Source organism: Halichoerus grypus, chromosome 14 (genome assembly GCF_964656455.1).
Source record: "Halichoerus grypus chromosome 14, mHalGry1.hap1.1, whole genome shotgun sequence".
NCBI lineage: Eukaryota > Metazoa > Chordata > Mammalia > Carnivora > Phocidae > Halichoerus > Halichoerus grypus.
In genome coordinates this window covers 60,284,112-60,308,966 of record NC_135725.1, presented here as the reverse complement: position 1 = coordinate 60,308,966, position 24,855 = coordinate 60,284,112, and the positions used below count along the sequence as shown (strand labels likewise).

At 36.0% G+C, this 24,855-nt stretch overlaps 1 protein-coding gene across 3 annotated transcripts in view; it reads right to left on the bottom strand.

Moving 5' to 3' along the window:
• The window catches only part of ZCCHC7 (zinc finger CCHC-type containing 7), a 248,564-nt gene that overhangs the window by 5,447 nt on the left and 218,262 nt on the right, over positions 1-24,855 (bottom strand). For 2 of the 3 annotated variants that reach the window (XM_036100451.2, XM_036100450.2), the window contains exon 7: positions 4,286-4,381. The exons of the other annotated variant lie outside the window; for it this stretch is intronic. In XM_036100451.2, coding sequence (XP_035956344.1) covers positions 4,286-4,381 — 96 coding nt within the window. The remainder of the gene's footprint in view (positions 1-4,285; positions 4,382-24,855) is intronic. 3 annotated transcript variants of the gene reach the window in all.

Below are 24,855 nucleotides of genomic sequence, written 5' to 3'. Positions count from 1 at the left end.
CTTCTCTTCTCTTTGCTCCCCCCACTTAAGATGAGATCACTCCTCTCACTCATTACCCTGGTTCTGCTTCCCACTCACATGACTCTGGCTTTCCCACTGCTGCTATTTTCCAAGTCCACATCCTTGGCCTGAGCCACATCTAATATAATAGGCTTTATTTATCACGATCTGGTGACATAAATTCATTCACTATGTCTGGAACCAAATTTTCTTTTCTTTGAAAGAGGCTTCCCTTTGGAACTTCTCCATTTCTGTCCTCTGCCATCTTGCTTAAAATGTTATTTTATAAATGTTTACTTCTTTTTAGTTAGGTATTGAAGTAAATTAGAATACCCCTTAGGAAGAAAGTATATGAAACAGCCACATAAACTTTAGTTAACTTATCCTAACTTTGGCATAATATATTTGACTTGTAATTCTAAGATATCTGACCAAGCTGGGAGCCATACACTTAGGAACATAATTTGCAGAGTTTAAAAAATTATGAATCATTCTAAATATATACTTAAGGATAAAGTAATGGAAATCTGTACCTACTATTAGGCTTTATCAAATCATAACATTTTACCTTAACTTCAGTTTTTGTCCCAAGGCGTGAAGCATTAATAATACAACTGAAATCCTCTTTCCCATGCCTCATTCCTCTCCTTCCCTTTCCAGAAATTGCCACTGTCTTAAAGTTGGTGCCTGCCATTCTTATATGTTTTCCTCTTACTACTACTAAACAATACGTAAGTTTGAAGTGTTCAGACTTCATAAAAACAGTATCATTCTATAAATGTTTTGAAGGGGCTTTAGGTTATAATAGCTTTATAGAATAAATTGGGTGATGGTTCTCTTGAATTATCTGTTTCTGAATAAAGGTTTGGTAAAACTTGACTGTAAAACTCTCTGGGTCTGATATATTTCAGGGGGGAGAATCCTGATAACTAATTTTATTTTTTTAGTGGTACTGGTTCATGTAAGTTTGTTCTTCAGTCATTTTGGTTAATCAGTATTTTTCTGGAGAATTATTTATCTGTATTTTCAGACTTAATTTTGAACTTTATAAAGTTTGTATAGTATTCTCTTATAATTAAAAAATTTTAAGCTATTCACACTTTTTATTCACTATTTGTACCTTTTCTTTGAGTAATTTTTCCAGAAGTCTTTTTACTTTTGAAAAGAAAATGTTGGGGCTTCTGGGTGGCTCAGTCAGTTAAGCGTCTGCCTTCGGCTCAGGTCATAATCCCAGGATCCTGGGATCGAGTCCCATGTCCAGTTCCCTGCTCAGCAGGGAGTCTGCTTCTTTCTCTCTCTCTCTCTCCCCTTCCACCCCTGCTTGTTCTCTCTCCCTCTCTCTCAAACAAATAAATAAAATCTTAAAAAAAAAATGTTTTCAAAGAACCAGGTTTTGGTTTTGTTGATGCTATTAATTTTGTTTTCTATTTTAATAATTTTGGATCTTATCTTTATTATCTCCTTCTTCCAACTATCTTTAGCTATACTGTGCTGTTGACTTTCTGGATCTTTTGGGGCTTTTTTGGATCCTGCAAGTTATAAGGCAAACCTGCATGGTAATATAAAGAATTACTTTTATAATCACTATCCATGGTGGCTCCAAGTTTCCAGAAGAAAGGACACCCATGAAAGATTTGGGTCTAAGATTCCGTTAATAGTCTGAATGTTTGTGCCCATCCCCTCACCCCCAACCAAAATTCACCTCCAAGGTGATGGTATTAGGAGGTGGAGCCTTTGGGCAGTGACTTAGGTCATGAAGGTGGAGCTCTGATAAATGGGATTAATGTTCTCATAAAAGAGATCCCTACAGAGCTCCCTAGCCCCTTTGCCTTGTGAGGACACAGCAAGAAAGTGTCATCTAAGAGGAAGGAGGGCCTTACCCGACGTTGATTCTGCTGGTGCCATATCTTGGGCTTCCCAGCCTCCAGAACTCTAAGACATAAATTTCTGTTGTTTATAAACCACCCAGTCTATGGTAGTCTGTTTATAGCAGCCTAAATGGACTAAGAGAGAGTTTAACCATAAAATATTAAGAGCAAGTTACAATTACAAAAAGGTACTAAAGATCTTGATGCATTCCCAGCGCCCACTCATACTTTCACAGGCTCCTGGAGTAGGCTCTCTGCACAGTGACCTGCTGTTTCCTATGGTAGTCTGCCTGATGCGGAGCTGCTTATGACGGTCCCTGCCTCCCCAACTACACAGTGAGTGGAGTTAGGGAAGGGTGGTGCCACATTCACCTCAGAATATCTTCCACATGAAGAGGCTGTTGAGTAACATCGGTAGAGCTGTATTTCTGAAACTGAAGGGGAGGGGTCCTCAGACATCTTTAATCATCTGCACAGTCTCCTATTTGGATCCTGTATGGTCTAGACTGTGTGACTATATGGAGCTATACAGTCCCATAAATATTTTCCAAAGCTAAATGTAAATTATATTTTGATTATCCACATCGCTGGTCCCCTCCATTAGCACAGACAATTGATAGTTGGCTATATAATTTATCTACTATTCTGGATTAGCCACACCACTGATCTTCTTCATTAGTGTGCATAATCTAGAGTTCTTCATCTATGGCAGCAATGAGGCTGCCAAATTTGCTTTATTGTAAATTAAAAACCATCTAAATCTAGATTTCAGGGATAAATTCCAAATGTTTTTAATGTATTTCCTATCTACATTAACAGGAGTGACTAGTAAGCAGTATGTGTCCAACTGTAATTGTTTTTCTTTAATTGAACAAACATAAATGCTAAAATCACACCCCTTTGCTTTAAAGAGGTCAGCAAGCATAAATTGTACATCTATGTGATCTGTGTGGCAGTGGAATACTTACGTGGACAGGTTACCTAAACAGTGTTGGCAACATCTGAATTTTGGCAACAAGGAGGAATGCACAAAGCCGGAAAAGATCTAGAGATGATAATTTTGTAAGAAAAAGTATTCTCTAACAAGGTTTCAGTGTGAGTTCTACGGAAATGAAGGAGTATACTGCAGGGCCTCTCCAACCCTATCACCCTACTGTGGATTTGTTCACACTGGAAACAGCATCCCCATGTCAGTACTGAGAAATCTCCCTGTACAACTTCTTTGCTTCGTAGATAAAGAAACTGAAAACCAGAGAGAAAACGCCGGTTGTTCAGTCACACGGTTAAGTCAATAGCAGAGCAAAAACTGGAACTGAGGATCAGAACTTCATCCTACTTTCATATTCTATCCCGTCACTCCCTAGTCCTGCTGCCCCAACGTGGAAGAAAAACTTCATCTGCTGATGAACTGTGCCCCAGCCTTTTCTCTTCCCAGCCGTTCTGTCTCTCCCTAGGCTGTCGAGCTCTAGCCCCAAGGTCTGCCTGGTCAGAATTCAAGTCACAAAGGGCAGTCCTCTCCCATCCTACTGCTCACAGCCCTACCCATTTTGAGGACTCTCTACCCACTGAATGCTTTCCACCTCGTGTCATCAGATCGGATATTTTAGTTTATTTTGGTTTCTGGGCTGCGAGAAGCCCACCTGGAAACTAGGAATGTATTTCTCCATACAGATTTTCTACTTTTTGTGCCACCACCTTTCTTCCTCTGGCACAGGATTCCCAGAATGCAGGAGAGCTCTGAGTCGATTCTTACTGCAGCCTGTCTCTGGGATGAGCTGCTGCTGTTTCATACTTAGTGAGACAACTGGCTAGGAGACTCCCTCCCATCCCACAACAACCAGTTTCTTCTGCTCTGACACCCCGGCACCTGAAACACACAGTTTGGCCCTTTCGGTTGGGGTTGGAACACGCAGTCTGCATAGGGAATTTGGACATTTGTGGGGTGGGCAGGCTAGTCAATGATGCAGCCCCTCTGTCTTTCCACTAGCGTCGGGGTTTACACGTGAGTGATGAAGATTTAAGGGAACACAATACCAGGGAAAACTGGAGATACTGGAGAACTACACAGAAAATCTAAAATCATGATTTGGCTGTGTCAAGGTCATAGCAAACATAAGAACTCAGGAGAACTGTAACCATTCTGTTGACTACTTTTATTTGATTGATTTTATGAGCTTTGTATTTGTTTTAGCCTAATGTATTCCTGCATATTTAAAACAATTAGAAGAATGTGCTCTGACAGATCCCTTACTCTTGCAGGGAAGGGAGAAGTCAATTGGGTGAAAATATATGAAGTCTTATTTTAGGATATTAGTTTATTGAAAAAGTAAACATTCAGAATTACATTCTTTTCGAGTTCATCTTTCAGCAACCACTCCCAGAACAGAATGCTATGCCCCAATGCTACTCAAACTTACGTGTCCATAATGGCCTTCTTGCCCACAGTTGTAGCAATACACTAAGGCTGATTGTCCAGAAGGGGTCTTCGGCTTTTTGGGTGGTCCAGGTTTGGTCTGCAACATGAGTATTTGTGAGGGTTTATTAAATGTTTGAAGAAAACTGAAACCTAATTCTTTCTCAAAGAGCTCTTTTTAAGTAAGAGACTCCTTAGAGATACTGCCTCCTAGAGTTTAGTGTGAGGACCTCATATCCAGATGGTTCTCCGTGTTAAAGTGCATAAAATGACAATTCTCTTATACTTCACATCGATGTGTTCTTTCCTCTCCTTCGCTCCTCATTCCATTTGGCACTGTGCCCAGGACTGTGCTAGGTATTAGGTCTCTCAGAGAAGCACAATAGGTTAGTAGAACATGACAGACATATAAATAAATAATGACAGAACGATGTAATAAGCACAGTGACAGAAACATGTACAAGGTATGAATGGAGTGGCAAGGGGACCCACCATTGGATGGGATGGAAGAAGTCAGGGAAAGCTTCCTTGAAAGTATACAACTTAAATTTACTCTCAAAGGATTAGCTATAAGTAAAATGGAAAGTCCTAGGTAGAGGGGGCAGCATGAACAATGGCATGAAACTAAGAAAGAGCATACATGCTGACAAGGTACAGCACACACAGCCAGGTGTACTGACAAATGAGGCTGGAGAAAGCAGGGCACAAGAAGGGAGGGCCTTATAAATCATCTTAAGGAGCTCTGGGTTTATCTGGGCTTTTCCATTTTAAGTGTAGTTTTTTTTTTTTTTTAAGATTTTATTTATTTATTTATTTGTTTGTTTGTTTGTTTGACAGAGAGAGAGAGAGAGAGAGACAGTGAGAGAGGGAACACAAGCAGGGGGAGTGGGAGAGGGAGAAGGAGGCTTCCTGGCTGAGCAGGGAGCCCGATGCGGGGCTCGATCCCAGGACCCTGGGATCATGACCTGAGCCGAAGGCAGATGCTTAACGACTGAGCCACCTAGGCATCCCTTAAGTGTAGTTTCAAATGAAGGAGCAGAATAGTTAGAATTTTATTTTGGAAAACCATTTTGGCTTGTAGTTGTGTGTGTGGGGGGGGGGGTGAACACGAGCAGGAGAAGGTTGGATACAGTGAGAAAGGTGGCTGTGAGGAAAGCCAGTGAGGTGATGAGGGCCTAAAGTCCCAAGAGTAAAGTACAAGATAGGAAAAAGGGAACAGATCTGGCAAATACATGAGGTGATAAATCTGGTATCTGTTGAACACTGAAAGATACAGGGAATGAAGGAAAGGAGAAACTGAGATGCTTTTCAGGCTTCTAAGTTGGGTGAACTGGTGAGTGTGCCAACAATTTGGTAGCAGTGCCAACACCTGCTTCAGAAAAGGTAGGAAAAAAAAGAGGAGCCAAATTAGAGGGAAAGATGATGAAGACTAACTTGGATGTTGTATATTTTGGAGACGTCCACCAGGAAGGTGTCTATGTGAGATTAAAGCTTAGGGAACAAGTGTAAGCCGAAGATTAGGTGTGAAAGAAATCTGTATAATAGTGGAGGCTAAGATGACCCAAGTGGACATCATAGCCACACCCAGTGTGAGCAGCAGTGAGTAACAACACTTAAGGGGCAGACAGAGGAGCCTGAGAAAGGGAAAGAGAAGGAAAGGTCGAAGGATGCAGAACCACAGGAGAATACAGACCAAAGACCTTAGAGAGTGGCTTCAAAAAGGATGAACTGATCTACAGTGTCAAACACAGGAGAGGCTTAGTGAGATTAGAACTGAGAAACATCTGTTAGATTTGGCAACTGTTCATGGATAACCTTAGTGTGAGAATCTTGGAATTAGTGGAAAGGTAAAAAAAGAGTAGTAGGCAACAGGTTGAAAGGTGAAGTGGTGAACAATAAGGTGATGAAACCATAAAGAGGAACAAGAAATGAATGCCCACAGAAGCCAGGATGGTGGTTACTCCCAGCGGGGAGAAAACAACTCACAAAGGCTTTTGGGGTAGCCGCAATTCTCTATTTCTTGAACACAGTGGTGTTCTAGAACTTGAGTGTGTGTTATGTAACTCATTTACTAAGTTGTATATGTTTTATGCACTTTTCAATATGTACATTATATTTAACAATAGGAAATATTTTTTTAAGAGTTTTTTTTATTTATTAGAGAGAGAGAGAGAGAACACAAGCAGGGGGAGTGGCAGGCAGAGGGAGAAGCAGACTCCCCACTGAGCAAGGAGCCCGATGCGGGACTTGATCTCAGGACCCTGGGATCATGACCTGAGCCAAAGGCAGACACTTAACCAACTGAACCACTCAGGCGTCCCAATAGGAAATATTTTTAAAGATTGAATGGAAGTTGAGAGAAGGAGACAGTAGGTATACATTACTTTGAGAAGCATGAATAACAAGGGGCAGAAGAAGATTGAGCAAGACCTAGGAAGGGGGTTTGGTGGAGTTTGCTATTAGAATGAGAGAGAGAGATCTGAACAAGTGAGAAAGCTAGTAGAGATGGAGGAGTTGGAAACAGGAGAGAAGGGAGAAGACAGAGCAAAACTCCTGAGGTGGCAGGGCTTTAAACAGAGAAAAAAACCTAATTGCCCTCCCACTCCATTCTTTTTGGAGATTGGAAGAAAGGTAAGGATGGGGTATAAATTTGGTTAAGTTTCTTTCTTTCTTTCTTCCTTTTCTTTTTTTTTTTTTAAAGTAAACTGTACACCCAACACCAGGCTCGAACTCACAACCCCGAGATCAAGAACCGCAGGCTCCCTGGACTGAGCCAGTCAAGGCGCACCCCACTTATGTTCTTTAATGGGATGCAGTAACAAAGAGTGCTGGTCTCCAACTAATTTTGTTATTGTTTTTTAGGGTGGCAAACGGGTGGTCTGTGGAGGTTTTATTTTCTTGACACCGGAAAATAATCTATAGGTTATAAAAACTGTTTTCAAACAACTTTACTTTCAGATTCTATTTCCTAAAATGGAAAAGTAGAGGATAACAGTAACCTAGAAGCTCTTTTCTACTGAAAATGACTACAAAGGTTACACAAAATGGAATTTACAACCTCAGCTCTTATCAATTGGGATATAATAAAAAACACAACAAAAGGTCTTATATTCTCCAATAAAAAAATGTGGTTCACAAATGAAAACAAGCTGAAAGTCGTCAAGCACAGTTTTGATAGGGATGCACATAAGCAATGTACCACTCACTCACTGCAGTGGTTCACAAATTTGTTCAGGTATAGAGTGCCAGGAAGACATGAAATTATTAAGCAGAAATTATTTTTCCATCTTTGTGGAAAGATTTGAGCCAGTGGATGTGACACAAAATTGCAACTATGAGCATAGATATATGATGTGACACAAAATTGCAACTATGAGCATAGATATATGTGGTTTAAGAGAAAGAAATCAAACCCAGAGATAAGTCATGGATGTGAAGGCAGAACACAATGTTTCAAGGAAGAAGCTGTCAAAAGCTGCTGGTGGGTTAAATAAGATAAAGACTATGAGATCCACTGGATTGGCAATCAGGAAGTTGCTGGCAATTGGAAATTGCTGTGAACAGTTTATTTGAGGGGTAGAGATGCAAACCAGATTGTAATGGGTTTATTATAAGTACAAAGAACTGAAGAACAGTACACTGATGACTTTCAAGAGACTAGGTTAGGTATGGGGCAAGGGAAGGGGACAAGTAGAACAGAACAAGTTCAAGGATGCCTCCATCAGTGATGTTTACCAGAGCGCTGGGCACATGGCATGAGCATATACATGCATTCTTTCACTGATTTATTAAAAAAATAATTACTGAGTGCCTAATACATGCCAGATATCTTAGAACAGATTAGGTAATTGAGAAGTGAGACCAAAATAATCACTGCTCACATCTCCCGTAGTGGAAGACAGATAAACAAACAAAACACATACACACACACAGACAATATCAGATAGTAATAAATGGCACACAATTAAAATACAGTTATATGATTGAGAGTCACTGGTGGTGACTTAAGATTGAATTTTAGAGAAACTCTTACTGGGAGGATCATTTTTTGTGACAAATCCCACCATCCCTCCAAGTATGCAATGAGTAGGGAACATTCTAGGCCTCAGGCATGGGAGACAGGGAATGCAAACCCCTGAGGTAGGCATAAGTTTGCCAAACTTGAGTATCTGAAAAATATCTGTAAATTTCAAGTGTGGTAGGTGAAGGAAGAGTGGGAGAAGATGAGGTTCTAGAGATGGAGAGGGACTAGATCACTTAGGGCTTTAACAATCAGAGTGGAAGGGACTAGATTTTGAGTGGCATGAAAATCTAGTCTAAGGCTAATAGTAGGTGCTCAGTAACTAGTTGGCAACTGTTAGCAGAGACTATCACTGATGATAAACAGATTTATTCAGGGGCGCCTGGGTGGCTCAGTCATTAAGCGTCTGCCTTCGGCTCAGGTCATGATCCCAGGGTCCTGGGATCGAGCCCCGCATCGGGCTCCCTGCTCGGCGGGAAGCCTGCTTTTCCCTTTCCCACTCCCCCTGCTTGTGTTCCTGCTCTCGCTATCTCGGTCTCTGTCAAATTAATAAATAAAATCTTTAAAAAACAAAAAAACAACAAAACAACAAAACAGAATTATCCACCCCCCAAATAATGAATCTTCTCTGAAAAACTTATGTCTATAAATTTTTCTGTTTTGTATGTGTGTGTGTGCAAATATATGGCAATTTACCCCTGAGACAAGATTTCTAGATTCACTGATGAGAAGTAAAATATGTTCACTATGTTTATTCCACTGGAATAAGAAACTCCACTGGCTCAAATCTTATGCAAAAGGACAAGATGAAATCAGGCAGTAATGACAAGGGGGGCCAATAAAGACCAAGTTAAGAGGGCTATCCAGACACGAACTTTGCCTGGATTGGTATGAATGCAAATAGAGATTTCCTCACAGGAGAGCCAACGGTATCCCCATGGCACTGCTGGCTTGTCCTTAAGAATACAGAACACAGGAAAGCCACACTACTATACAACTCTCCAGTGGTTCGTTCCCATCACATACTCTCAGAATAAAGGCCACAGTGCTCCTGATCCGCCTTTCCCTATTTCACCTTCTCCCATACTAAACTGATTATTTGTCACATTTATTATCTGTCTCCCCATTGCTAGAATATAAGGTGTATGAGGTAAGATATCTTTGTTTAATACACTATGTATCCTTATGCTGAGAATCTAGAGTAAGTGTTGGCCGACAGGCCAAATCCAGCCTGCTCCCTGTTTTTGTATAACCCACAGGCAAGAATGGCTTTTACGTTTAAATGGTTAAAAAAAAAAAAAGGATATTTTGCAACACATGAAAATTCTATGAAATTCAAAATTCAGTGTCTGAAAATAAAGTTTTATTGGAACACTGGGAGGCACACCTGTTTACAGATTATCTAAGGCTACTTTTCTTATATTATTTTAATTTTAGTATAGTTAATATACACTGTTATATTAGTTTCAGGTGTACAATATAGTGATTCAACAATTCCATATATCACCCAGTGCTTATCAGACTTTTCTCCAAAGACATCCAGATGGCCAACAGACACAGGAAAAGATGCTCAACATCACTCATCAGGGAAATGCAAATCAAAACCACAATGAGGTATCACCTCACACCTGTCAGAGTGGCTAGAATCAAAAACACAAGAAACAAGTGTTGGCGAGGATGCAGTGAAAAGGGCACCCTCTTGCACTTCTGGTGGGAATGCAAACTGCTGCAGCCATTGTGGAAAACAGCATGGAGTTTCCTCAAAAAGTTTAAAATAGAACTACCTACAATCAATTTATCTATGGCAACTTTTCATGCTACAAAAGCAGTTATGACAGAGACCATATGGCCTGCCAAGCTAAACTATTTGCTATCTGGCTCTCTACAGAAGTCTGCCAATGCCTAAGCTACAACACATAAAGTGCTCAATAAATAGGTGGTGAATGAGTAGATGTTAGACTCCAAAATTTGGGGCACCGGGTGGCTCAGTCATTAAGCGTCTGCCTTCAGCTCAGGTCATGATCCCAGGGTCCTGGGATGTAAGCATCTAATACATTTTAGTAAGTGTTAATAATTTGGATACTTTGGGAAACAATATCAATTTTTTTATATCATTAAAGGACAACCTATAGAATTATGCTTTGATATATTAAAGAGTCTGCATAAATTAATATAACTTCCTAAGTGTCTCCCCTACGTCACATTGAGAGTGTGGTATATACTCTGGCAAAATCAGGAAGAAATCAGTTATACAAACAGAATAGGAATTCAGTTTTACAGTACCAAGGATAAAGAGATCCTTCTTAATCAAGATTTTGAAAGCATGCTTCATGGTGACCCTTATTTTATTTTGAAAGTAATTTCATTCAAAGAGCCTCAAATTTAGCCCCACTGTTCATTTATGCCCCTCGATGAAATGCAAACATTTGGATGTTCGTTCATCTGAATAATGCCACCAGTTAAAAACTTCCATTATTACTAATAAAAATAGCAACAGTATTTATATTGTGCTATGAAATTCTAAACTGTTTCACAATAATTAATTAGTAAATGACATGACAAACGCTATCTACATACTCTCATTTTAATAAACCATCATGTACTAGGACTTAATAGGAATGAAATCAGCCTAGATCTTACCTAATTAGAGAACATTTCTGTATTAGAATACAGTACTGAAAACTCAATAATGATTTCCAGTGGACAAGTTTTCATACTATGATCTAACAAAAATCTTACAGCTATTTAAAGTGTTAGAAATATAAATTTGTGACTCAATACTTCTGCCTTGGAGCATGTCTTTATTTTTAATTAACAGTAAAGGTCCAATTTAAAGCAGAATATGTCAACTGATTAGCTCTAAGTTCAGGGTTCTGTCATACAGTCTGTGCTGTGGACAAAAAGTTAAATGTAAGGGAATCAATGTAGTCTTTTAGAACTTTTTTTTTTAAGTTAAAAATTTATCTAGAGACTTTGACCCAATGGGTTACCACGTGAACTATTTATGAAAGCAGCTTTTTTTTTTGGTTACAGACATTTAAATAATCTATATTTGTAGGGTGATATCTTGGAGATTACTTTACTATCAATATATAGAAGTAATAACCTGGTAGATAGCATTACCTATGAAAGGTCCATCTCATCTGCTATTCTTGCTGAAAGCTTTTCATGCACCAGTAAACTCAGTAAATATCAGAAGATAAAGCATAAGCCTACCACGCCACGGATTTACTCCTAATGTCTCCTCAAAGTGCAGCCCGATGCAACGATTACAAATGATTTTCTTCTAATGTCATTTTACATAACCCTTTTTTCTGCATGAGTAGTTAGTGCGGAATGAATGAATGAATGCCATTAAAACAGTTAATCATTATCTGGGACACTGGCCTTACTCCCTTCACAACTAGGAATCTCCATGACAAAGGCCAAGAGATCAAAACGCCAGAGCTGCCTCAGTGTCCTATTTCTAACAGTAATTTTTTATGCAAATGAACCTGCTGGGCATCTCCCTCTGTGACCTTGAGCTGCCCTTATCTAAACTGACTTTGATCCAATGAGGGTCTGCATTTAGTTGAAGCTCATTACTATATAGGATAAGCAATCAATTTCACTAATTAAAGGGAATTTTCTACTCTTGTGAATGCAAAATGGACTTATTTTTATAATCACATATGCTTTGAAGACTATATGTTTTTATTAATCCAATTTGTTATATGAACATATATTAAAAGGCAAATATATTAAGTACCTGAAGTAAATGTATTCATGACCAACTGTAACATTTAGTACTGAGCTTAGTGCCAGTCTTTCTGAACAAGTCACATTTATTTATACACCTCTTAAATCGGTATGCTTTTCATGCTTGAGAACGACCTTATTCTTTCAAAATATTTCCAAATCAATTTATTCTTTCAATAAGCTCACTAATAGCACGAACCTCCCCCCAACATTCATATATTTAAAAATTCCAACCCAAGTATCAAATAGGATTCTCAAGAAAATGTTACCCCAAACCAAAAGCTTGTCATCATGGTCAAAGTCCGTTGGTTGAAGTGACAAACGGCATGAATTTTTTTTTTTTTTTTAGATTTTATTTATTTATTTGAGAGAGAGAGAATGAGAGAGAGAGCACGAGAGGGAAGAGGGTCAGAGGGAGAAGCAGACTCCCTGCTCAGCAGGGAGCCTGATGTGGGACTCGATCCCGGGACTCCAGGATCATGACCTGAGCTGAAGGCAGTTGCTTAACCAACTGAGCCACCCAGGCGCCCGACAAATGGCATAAATTTGACATTGGAACAGAAAAAAGTTTCAATTTAAAATACATATTAAAATAAGTAAGTAAAATACATATTTTTTCCTCTTTAAAGATATTATTTTTACTGCCTACTCTAAAGATCAGATAGGGCCTTTAAGTATTTTATTTAGTTTTATAAAGAGTACACAGGGAAAAAGGAATGAATGCCCTCCCTTTCCTTTAGTATTGTTTACAATATAAATGCCAACAAAATGTAACAGGTCTATATTTAAGAAAAATCAAATCTGGGGCCTAAAGGAAAGAAAGGAAGAAATTTAAAAGTTAGGCAAACAGTTCTGCAGTGAACTGACCTAAAGCTGAGTCTATGACAAGGCAAAAATGATGATTCCAAGATACCAAGATATGACCAAAGATCCAAAGGCCATAGTCCTGTCCTCCCTTGCCAGGGTTTTTCTGTGGCAGGTACTCACACCTGCGGACCTGGATGCCAGGTCTGTTCAAACCACGGTTTTGGACAGTCTTCCATTTGCACAGCATTCTGGCAAATGGTCACGGTATTATTTCTTTTGAGGAATATTGGGAGGAATTTTCTCTCCAAACTAAAGGCTCTGAAATTATTTTAAAACAAAGCTTCCTTCATAAAGTTTTTTAAGCTTTCGTTTTTTTTCAGTGAAAAAAAAAAAAAAAAGAATTCAATCGTATTCCAGAGGACATTGCTACTAATTCCCCCCTACATTCTAAAAATGTCATTGAAAGCACCATATGTAATGATATACCTATATCTTTTATGTGTTAAAAAAAACTATGTCATGTACCCAACAGATTCCCAATCCATTGGGTAATTCCTTAATTAGGCAGATTTTTGAAACATGTATTATGTACACAACAGACCGGAACGTCTCCTTTGGAGCATTTTCTAGTCTATCGGGTTATTACATCATTAAGCCACACATGCTACGTAGAAAAAAATCCTTATGAAAATTCATGAAAAAATGTACAGCACATCATTAGCATGCAGCAAACGTGTATGCTTTTGATATTTTCCCTGGTAAAAAAAAAAAAAAAAAAAAAACTACATGAAATAATTAGTCCAGGTCATGAAAACATGAGAAAGGTACTAGACACTGGTGAAAATGAAAATTGCAAAAAATTGCATCTCTCATGGTTTAGCTGAGGAGTAATTTGCTTTATTGGAAAATGGATTCTAAAACAGTGTTCACTTGAACTATAGCAGAATAAAGAGTGTCGCCTTATTGATTTGATATTTCCTATAATACACACCTAACTTCCTCCCTACTCCTCTTTTGGATACTCGTAAGTTTTACAAACCAGTGGGTTGAAGGTTGCAAATGACCAGTGTTAAGACCATTAATTATTCAAGGCCTTTCGGAACTATGTGTTTGTATATGTATATCTTCATTTTATGTAACCAAGAGTATTATAGGGATTGCACGGGAGTGTATCTTTTTTATTAAGTTGAGATTACATTAAAGTAATATGAAGAGAGGTAAACTGTTGGTATAACTTCCAACAGTGAAAAGGTGATATAGTCACAACAACAAGCATTAGGCAAAAATCTCAAAGATGATATATTTGAAGACTAAAATAAATGAAGCACAGGTTTTATTTAAAGAAGCTATTAAACTTATTAATTTATGACTTTTCTTTTTGTAAATGAGATCCCACCCTACATCCCTGCCCACTCCCCAAAAAAACCCAACAACAAAAAAAGAAAACCTCAGTAAGCAGAGAACAATGAACATATGCAAGACAGTAAGGATCACGGTAATTCACTCCCTGAATGCTCCAAATCTTCATGGCTTAAAAAGCATCCCAATTTTCTCCAAAGGTAGTGGCATTTATTCACTGGGCCATAGCTAATTTTACATGGAATGCAAAAATGTTAGTTTAAGTTTAATTTACCACCCTATTTAAATATTTCCAATGTAGCTCTCAAACTGCAGAGCTATCCCTCCGTCTATTTTAATTTTAAAGTAAGTTAGCAAAGGCTTCCTTCTTAATCCCCAGAGACTACCTACATAGTGACACAAACGCACAAATTTATGACAGCAACATAAATGCTCTTCTGAAGTAATGTGCAACATTAAGTGAAAATCGTTTCCTGGAAAGATATTATAGGTATCTATATTTTATTTGCCATCTTAAACATATCTGGGTCTTTATGGCCTTATTTTAAAAATGTATTTCCTTTTTATATTTCCTGGTGCAAATGGACTGCATAAATAAGCAATGTGCTATGAGGCTTCAGACCAGCCGATAAAACCTTTCAATTTTCATGCCAGCTTCTTCTTTTGTAATTCAAATCCGCCTGGAAACTGGCAGCTCTGAAAACTGAAACAAGCACTGCCACAAATACCTTGTAATGCTATCGACCTTGTCTGCCCATGCAGTGAGAAAGGGGGATGCGTATGTGTCTGCAGCCATCCAGATAACACAACTCATTTTTTTGGGGGGGGGCGTTGGGGTGGGGATAACAGAAGCCAGCCCCAGACGGTGCACCAAGCGCAGTCATTACCAGGCGTGCTGGAGAATAAGTCTCTTCAAAATACACAGTGCATTTAAAAACCACATATGAGGCTGAGCCACTGCTGTCATTACCAATTTTAATTTAGCTCCTTCAGTTTGCCAGCCAGATAAACTCTTTAGTGCTGTTTTTTAATCTATTTGCCACATTTTATGTTTAAGATTATAGTAATATGGACAGGAGAAGGAATCACTTTTAGGGGAAATAAAGAAATAGATCCGCTTATCAGCGCCCATCAGAAAGTTCATTAATCAGCCAGGCTTTGTGCCCTCTAAATTGAAAGGTTAAATAATCCTCTCAGGAATATTTCTTGGCCCCTCCGCCAATTGTCCGGAGAGGAGCTGCCATTCACAGCACGCGGGATCGGTGACAGGGTATCTTACCACTGTTTGGACCCCAAACAATGATGGACAAATGGCCTGGTTTACAAAGAACCTTTTAGTACATGGATGGAAAAGGACCACAGCTTTGAAGCAGGGTGGAGGGATAAGGAGGGAGTGAAGACAGGATGTGGCGGGGAGGGACAGAAAAGAATACGTCCATGTGTGAATCCATGGATATTTTATCTGAATGTTTATTGGGGTGGACTATAAAACATAGAAACTACATTAATATACATCTTCCAACCGTATGAAGTACTTAACATATTCACATTTGCTTGAATATTTTGCATACAACTGTATAGAAACCATCAATGAAAAATTAATAGAGCTGTGGCTCTATTATATTTATTAGCTAAAACACAGAGGATTCAAAAAAACAACATGATTTTCATTTTTACCGTAACTCCACATGACTTACAACAGAAAGCACTCCCCCTCCCCATGCAATCGTGCTTATTCGCCTGAAATGGTCTTAACCAACAGTCACAAAGGCAGGGAATTCCACAGCTGTAAGGGCCTGTCTAAAGAGGGGAGTAAGGCTTTTTTTGCTTTTCCAATATGCCTTATCTTAGCTCCTGCTTGTCTTAAAATAAAGAACAAACATGGAATAGGAATGCTCTTTGAAAGAATACAAATCACAGGCACTGAGAAAATGCTTAATTTTGTGTTGCCTTTTTGGCTGGACCTATAAGAGAATACAACTGGAAGTCTGTAAGAGTGACCAAGCTCTTACACCTCAGCATCTTGCTGTGAAATCAGGCTGGTTTCTGGCCTCAGTCATGTGAAGGCATGAAGCAGTTTCATCTGAAGTACAAAAAAACCGATATGCTATTTTGTTTCCTTCCTCATCTGATTAACATAAACCCTCTACCCCTAGCAGAAAGTATTACAATTGATATGTGTGTGTGTGTGTGAGAACTGTTCAATTTCATATTATTCTCAAGATTTATGTAATTTCATTGCTTATGATAACTATATTCAGATGACACTGAAGTTACCATTTAAGAACTGAATGTTTATAACATATTAATTATATTATATATATTTTTCAAAATGATATCATTGTATCTTTATATGGTACATACGTTATATAGTCATTTTCATTAGGAGAAGAAGTAGCCTAAATATTTTTGTGATCTACTTCTTAAATGTCTTTATAATGATTTTTAGGCAAATCAAATTTAGAAAATAATTTAAGTTTGCTGTATTTAAAAGTTACCTACATTTCTAGAAAAGACACAGATAAATAATAAGAAAATGAAAAGTGAGCTAAATACTTTGGTTAACAAAAGACAGTGCTTGTGAGTATTTTAATTTCAGTAACTATAAGAAGGAAACATTTTTAGGAGACAAAGAGGTCATTATGAATCTCCTCATCTTAAGCAAATAACAGTCTTTTCAAAAGACATTACAATAATCTGATAACCTGAGTTTGGGCTATTAGTCCAGAGGCCATCTCTACAGGTGTGAGGCATGTATGGGCTTGCTTTACTGGAGCTCACACAGTGTTGAATACAAGCTATGTGGTAGGTATTGTGCCAAGTACTTTATATTTATTATCTCACTGCATACTTAAAACAAGAAAGCACTATCCTCATTTTTCAGACGAAGAAACCAAGGATCTTAGAAGCCAAATATTTTAACTAGGTTTGACCATCTAAGTAAATTAAAGGGCCAGAATATGAGACGTCTGATCCCAAAGCTGGCATTCTTTTTTCTATTTTGATTAAAAAAAAAACAACATTCCCTAGTAATTTCCTCAGAAATAAGTCTTCCACTCCAAATCAATTTTATAGCATGTTTTTTAAGGACTTCAGTAAAATTAGGAGGGAATATGATATAACTATAAATAAAGGAAACAGGAGAGATCCAAGAGAGACAAATTGTGATTTTATTGTATAAACAAAGCTAATGAACAATCCAAAATTCAGTTCCCCTAACTGAAAAGAAATGTGGGAGTAATCCACAAATACATGTAAAAAATAATATTTATGTAAAATTGGTATTTATAGACATGGATACATTACTAAGTTATAAAGATGACTCTGTAATTTATCTAATAGATTTGGCTTCATATGACTTTTGAAAAAAAGGAATGAAAATAATGTGGTATCTTTATTACCAACTGATTCATACACATGAATTCTTTTTACAAAGCTGATATGGATTTCTGAACATTCCCATGGAAAAACTCTTGTTTTGAAATGTGATCTACCAGAGTATTGGTATACCAATTAAGGCAAAGGTCTATTTTAATTCCAAAGATAGTAAAAAAAATTTTTTGGTCAAATGGTCTCTAAATATGCAGCATTTTTCTTCATATAATATTTTTGATATTTCAAAAAAACCCAAGGATATTAGTTTTGGATGACTATTACTGAGTTCAAAATAGCTGAAAGAAAATAATTTCAGGGCGTGTGGGTGGCTCAGTGGTTAAGCAACTGCTTTTGGCTTGGGTCATGATCCCGGAGTCCCAGGATCGAGTCCCACATCGGGCTCCCTGCTTGGCGGGGAGTCTGCTTCTCCCTCTGACCCTCTCCCCTCTCATGCTCTCTCTCACTCTCTCTCTCTCAAATAAATAAATAAAATCTTAAAAAAAAAAAAATTTCAAATGTACAAAAACATAACTCTCATGACTTTGTTGTATGTGGGATCAAATGGCAAATGAATTTCAAGTCTAAAATTTGATTGATTTTATCAATAATTCATTAACTTTTAGTCATTTAAGAGATTTTGCTTTTAAAATCTTAAACTTAATTCAATTTAAGATTACTAATAGAGTTTATACCGTAACAGAAAATGTAACACTAGTTCAGAGAGATTGTTCATGTCAACAAGTCAAGGGGTTCTTTCAGGAGTCTTTCCCTGCAGATTATTCAAATGATTGACCAAAACTCTTAAAGGTTATGGTTGATCATGACAGTGAGTAACTAAGTGATTCCTAAATACTTAAGACCTGTTAGGAATTACTATAATCTACCATGTCATTTACATGCATGACTACTAAAAGGAATGTTTAATACGAATTATCATTGGTCCCGTATACTTTATCTACTTTTATTCTTGCACTGAAATGTCCAGAGAAGATTATGACAAGCTCAATCAGTTGGAGTATATTTATTTAAGGAATGGCATGAATCACCTGTTCAAAATACATATGAAAAATAACCACTTAAATATGCTAAAATTATTCTATGTAATACTTTTATTCTCTTTATGCGTGGTTAACATGACAAATAATAGGCATCATTCAACATTTCAGATTTTTAAACTACAATTTATTATATAATTTATTATATAGCACTGTGCAGTGTTAAACTGGATTTTGAACATTCTCAGGCTACCTGTTTATATTCATTTTTGTTATAACAAGAGCCCTATTTCAAAGTGTAGAGTTGTAAGTAAAAAAACAACGTAGTTTTATTTGCGATTATATGAATAATGTATGTGTTTCTTAAGGAGAAGAAAAGACTTTAAAAATGTTACATATTAAAATTATAAATACTTAGAAATAGAATTTAATTACCACAGAATGTAAGTATTAAGAAGAAACTGCCCCTATAATGACTAACTATAATTCCTTTTTAAGCAAAGGTGAACATACTTAGGGAACAGGAAAGGGCAGTAAAAAGTTCAAATGTAATTTGCATCCTTTTATCATCCTCAGGAGAAACCTCTGCCAACAGAAAAGAAAAAGTCCATAACAAATACTCCCTTAAATTTTTAAAACAGACGTAAAATCTGAAGCCCATATAGTAAATATGTAAGTCCTAAATGTAATGGTGTTTGCCCGCAGCTACTAAGGGGCAGACAAAAAGGCACAGGGACTTTTTTTGTCAAATAAAAAAAGTTAGCTGTTTATAGTAGAGCTTCAGGTTCAATTAGTCTATTACTGAACAACATGTGCTACCTAAAAAATGACATGATGATGGCTGACTAGGACATATCTTCAGATATTTAGAAGATGGCAAACACAGCTGCATCCAGGTCAAAACATTTATAATGAATCTTTTATAAATCATGTGAATGCTGCATACTTTTCATTGCTTATCCGAAACACTTAAATTTATAAGAGAATTAATGTCATAAAGTACTTGATATTATTTAAATATCTTAACACAAGAAAAAAATCTACTCAAAATATGCCATATTGATTTCTCATTTAAAACAAATTAATTTCTGCATTAAAATACTGAAAGTCAAATAATTTGGAAATTCTCTCTGAAGGGGATGATGACACCTCAGTATTTCTTAGAAAAGAAGAACATTTAAAGGCTCTCCTATGTGTGTCAATAAATAAATAATAAATAAATTATATACAAATCTAAATTTTATTTTACTCCCATTCATTAATAAGTTTGTGTACATACAATGTCTAAATTTCGAGGAAACACTGTGAAAGGAAAAATAACATGTGCATTTATAATTCACAATGTTCACTTTTTTTCCTCTTCCTTTCACAGAAGCTTTAGAAAATTGCTCTTTGATGATTTGGCAAATTGTATTTATTTTAAAATAAATCTCATTTACTGAGATTGATAATTCCAGGTTTCATTTGCTCGGAAATTGCATTTTCCAATTGCTTCCAATGATAAGTTCTAGAAAAATGTAGTCCAACATGCCAGTGAAATAAAGATTCAAAAAAAAAGAAAAAAAAAAACACCCCACCTCAGGTGACCTACTCTGTAAATGTAGGAATTACATTTTATACTAAATTCTAAACATGGTAAGATTGAAGTAAAAAAACTGCTAGCAAAATGCTGACACTAAATACTTTAAGAACAAGGTGAGTATTTAAATAAATATAAAAGTATTCACATAAATTTTTCATCTGAAAAATATTTTAAAATTTTAGTCACTATCCAAACGTCTTTTCTATCTGTTATATATGGAGTATTAGAAAATAGTCATCAGTGCTTATTCAGAAATTCTTTTTATTCAGACACCAAATAACCTGAAACATAAAGCATTCTGATTTATTTTGTAGTACTACAATGAGAAGACAGCCTTGAGGTACTACAAAATAGTTGTGTGCCTTCTGAATCATCAGAGCATGATTACACTCACCTGAGTAGTATTTCAGTATTAAGGACATTTTTAATGAAAACTAAATCTCTGAAAATTTGACAGATATGTAATATCTCAATAGCAACATTTAACCAACCACAACATTGTAACAGCAATACCAGATCTTGAGGGGGGAAAAACCCCAACAGTTGAAACAAGAGTATTCCTGGTTCTTGAGAAGTCTGCAAACTGAACTGAACTACCAAAGTAAGAGCTTCCAAGATGAATTTTAAAGCGTTAGTTTATGATAATCTATATGCCAGGCCTCAAGATATGGTATCAAAAAAAAAAGTTGATTTAAATTTTCCAAAGTAGAGTGAGGCCTAGTTCTCACTCTATTCTGGAGTTAACACTTTAAAATACAGTATATAACCAGTTCTATTTTCTTAAACACACACATGGAAAAGGACATATCACTTGATATCTACTGTGGATGGGGTTCTTGTGGGTTTTGCAGTTCTGCTTATGTAGCCAAAGAGCTCTGAGAAAAAGACTGAGGATTCCCAATATATATTTAATTAAGAGAGAAAGAGGTATTGTATTCTCTCCCCGCCCCCCCCCGCCCCCCCAAAAGAAAAGATTCTAGCTTGGGCTGACTCCTGGAAACTTTTAATTTTTCATTTTAAGTTATTTTTAAAAATCCACTTCAGTGTTAGGCAGTTAGAAAATTGTTACTCATCCTATCTTACATCAAAATTCCAGGATAAAGACTTTTGGATACCTTTATCCTCACAATCAAATTCCCTTTGTTATTCCTCCCTTTTGGACTACAAAGCATAGCTCTAGAGTTAAATTTAAGTCTGTTCACATTTAGGGTTACCTCCTGTGTGGCATGGCATAGGATGCTTTAGAGTAGCACTCTCGTTTAGTGTAAAACCCTCATTTCCATACTGTGAAAATTCAGAAAACACATTTCTAAATTGATGTTTCCAGTAAGGAGAGAAAACCGAGGAGCAAAACAAAACAAAATTGTTAATTATGGTCCATAAGATATACTCTGGCATTCAAGTAGTTCAGGTAAGACATTATTGATTACTACTAAATTCTGGTCACCAGCTTTTTCCTAGGCTAGACAGGAAGGCAAAGAAATCCTACTCCTCCCCATTTCCCTGACAGCAAGTATTTTACTTTTTGAAGTGTGAATTCTAGGTATTCTAAACACTATATATATAAAGAATCATTTAAAAGGTAATTCTTCCAAAAAGACTGCATTTGCTTCCTATTTAAACTTTTAGTTAAAAAGGTAGTAGGTTGTAACATATTTTAACAATGTACACAAAGAAATCTGGGCGCAAAATTAAACATAAAAGATATATTGTCCTTTTTGATTCTTAACACACACAGCCCCCAAATAGCAAACTCCTAGTTACTTTTTTTAAAGTAAGTAGATTAAAAAACAAGATTAACAAAATGTCCAAAGCATGTCAAATTATAGCCTCTACTAGTTAAAAATTCTGTTAGTTGTAAAACTCTGCTGGTGGCCATTTTGGCCTAGGATTTTTAATATAAATGAGACTAGAAATGACAGGGAATGGGGGAAGGGACTTTCCTTCTTGAGAGGGAAAATTTTATCTAGAATGAGTTATCTGAAAGATGAAAAAGAATATTCAAAGTCAGACTTTACCAAAATCTGAAAATATAACAGAAATTAAAATACAAGAACAGTGCTATAGTACTGAAGATTTAAAAAACTTTACAAACATTTCTGAAGAAGTAAATACATAAACTATTTGAGGAAATTATTTAATTCTAAATAAAAATAATATATATATTTTTTTCCTATGCAGGGCTCCAAAGTGGTCATCTAAAGTCATCAAATTATATGACATAAGTTTATAGTCATTAAAATATACCAAGAAAAATGACATAGCTAAATTAGTTGTTATAATATGCATACATAATATACATATATATCTATGTAGATATATATGTAGCATCTTTTTATCAGAGTTTTATTGGCATGTACCCTTTAGAATGATGGTCTTAGTTATTTTTAATGTAGTGAAGTCCAGTCAAGTTTAGTTAAAAAGCTGTTCTATTTTATGTTCTATTCAGATACAAGTTGTTAAGGAGGCTTTATTTTTATCTCATTTAACTGCTGAAAACAGTGAACATTTCCCTTCTTTAATTTTCTTCTTACTTTAGAATGTATTTTAAGAAATTTTTGATTTGGAACATTTTGCAAGTCCACTTATACCCATCAACTTCACCATCTTTCTTGTGTATCTGAGAAATAATTCTCTATTTAACCTACAGATTTTTTTTTTTTAAAGAAAGAAAGCAATTCCTAAATAGACCTTAAATTGTAGTTGCTAAACTTTAGGCTGTGCAAATGTCCTTCTAGTCTTATTGATAAAAAGTAGATAAAAGCAACTGAAAAGTTCTGAAACGTAAACATTTCCAAACTGGATATACTAATCAACTTATTTCCCCAAAAGCACAGTTGATTTTGGGTAAGAAATGGATACTTCCTGGGTTAAAAAAAGAAACTAATCAATGATTAAATGCAGAAATTTCCAGAGCTTTAAGAAGCCTGGTTTAAAGGAATATACAGTGGCAATTCTAACCTAGGCTTCATTACTTGGTCACTGCTGAGTGATGCCACATTCACATGTGAGGGCTACTATAAGTCAATAGATGGCAGTCCATCGCCTAGTAAAAGGGCTGAAGATGATGAAACTCACCATGCATCTTGCTTTTATTCAAGATTAAATATTGCTCAATTATACACATTTGGATTTGCCTATATACATAATTATTTACCTATTTTATTTTAGATGGATTGATACATATATACACGTTTATAAATGTACTAGTTTACAATTTATATTTGCATAGTAAACTAATTCTAAATTACTAAGTATTAATTTAAACTTGACAATTAGAAATTGTGATAGTTACCTGCAATATTATTTTGAAAAATTAATCAGAACTCCAGATTGAGAACAATGGATTTTTCAAAATGATTTTGTTATACCTATAAACAGAATATATTGTAACTCCCCAAAAGGGAAATTCATTCTGTTTTCATTTGTTTTTTCCCAACTATTCTTTTACAATGTTTTTCAAGACCTATACTATCAAACAAACCTTCAAATATTTCTGTTATACTAAACACTAATTTCTATCCTTCTATGACAGTTATATAAAAGAATATAGGTGCAAGTAATGAAAAGAGTGGCTTTAGAGTAGTACTTCCCATACTTCAAGTTTTCAAGGCTGGAATTCTCTTAACTTAGGGGAAAAGGGAAAAGAAATGCAATTGTCAAATCTATTAGGCTATTACTTAATAAAAATACTGATGAAGAAAACTGCCATACAGTTACAAAAAGTGACTATGATCTTGAAAAATATATGATTGGATTTCAATCAAATTTAGGCTATAAAGATTTCCCCACAGTATGTTAGGACAAAAAAAATTGCTATATAAGTATAAACATAATATATCCATATGAGTTACATCTGTAACATATGTGTGTTAACATATATAGGGGTGTGTGTGTGTTTATTTTGGTATAACACTAAATATTTTAATAAAACCCAATTTGGGACTGAAGGATAGTTGAGGAATTATAGCTTTCTACTGAGAATCTTTACATAAATTAAACAGTGATAACAATATGAAAACATATTCCTCATGAAAACATATATTATTCCTTGCGTCTTGGGCCTGTGATAGATATATTGGTAGTTTGAGTCACTTGGTTTACTTTTTATTTCTACAAGAGGAGAGCAGTAAGAGTACATGTTTTTGTAAAACTTTGTCCTTTCTATTTTTCTACCTGTCTTCCTATAACCAAAACCTTTTTGATGTTAACCTTAAGGAACAGCTTTTATAACATTGTTATAACTGTATAACTATAAGTAATTTTTATTATTGTGTCTTGCTCAGTGTAGCACATTTAGTATATTAAAAAATGACTACTAGGGCTATTGTGAATTATTGAAATTATTTAAGCTGAATATTAAAAATGAAATAACTTCATAATATTGAGCACTAGCCAAATGATTCCATAGTAAATTATGTTTTCCACTTCTACTTAGCCTAAATTCACAATAAAAGGAAACCAGATAATTGAATAACTTGAATGGTATTAAGCAGATGTTTATACACTTTGAGTAAGTCAAGAGGAGCTTAAGGATATGACATTTGAATTGTTCTCTATGAAAGATACACTGAGCTTTTCTTAGTTTCATTAAAAAATATGTGCAAAAATTTCAATAAAGCCAGAAGAATGATTAAGGAAGAGATTATGGACTGTATGCTTATGGACTGTAGATAATACAACACTTTAAAGACACT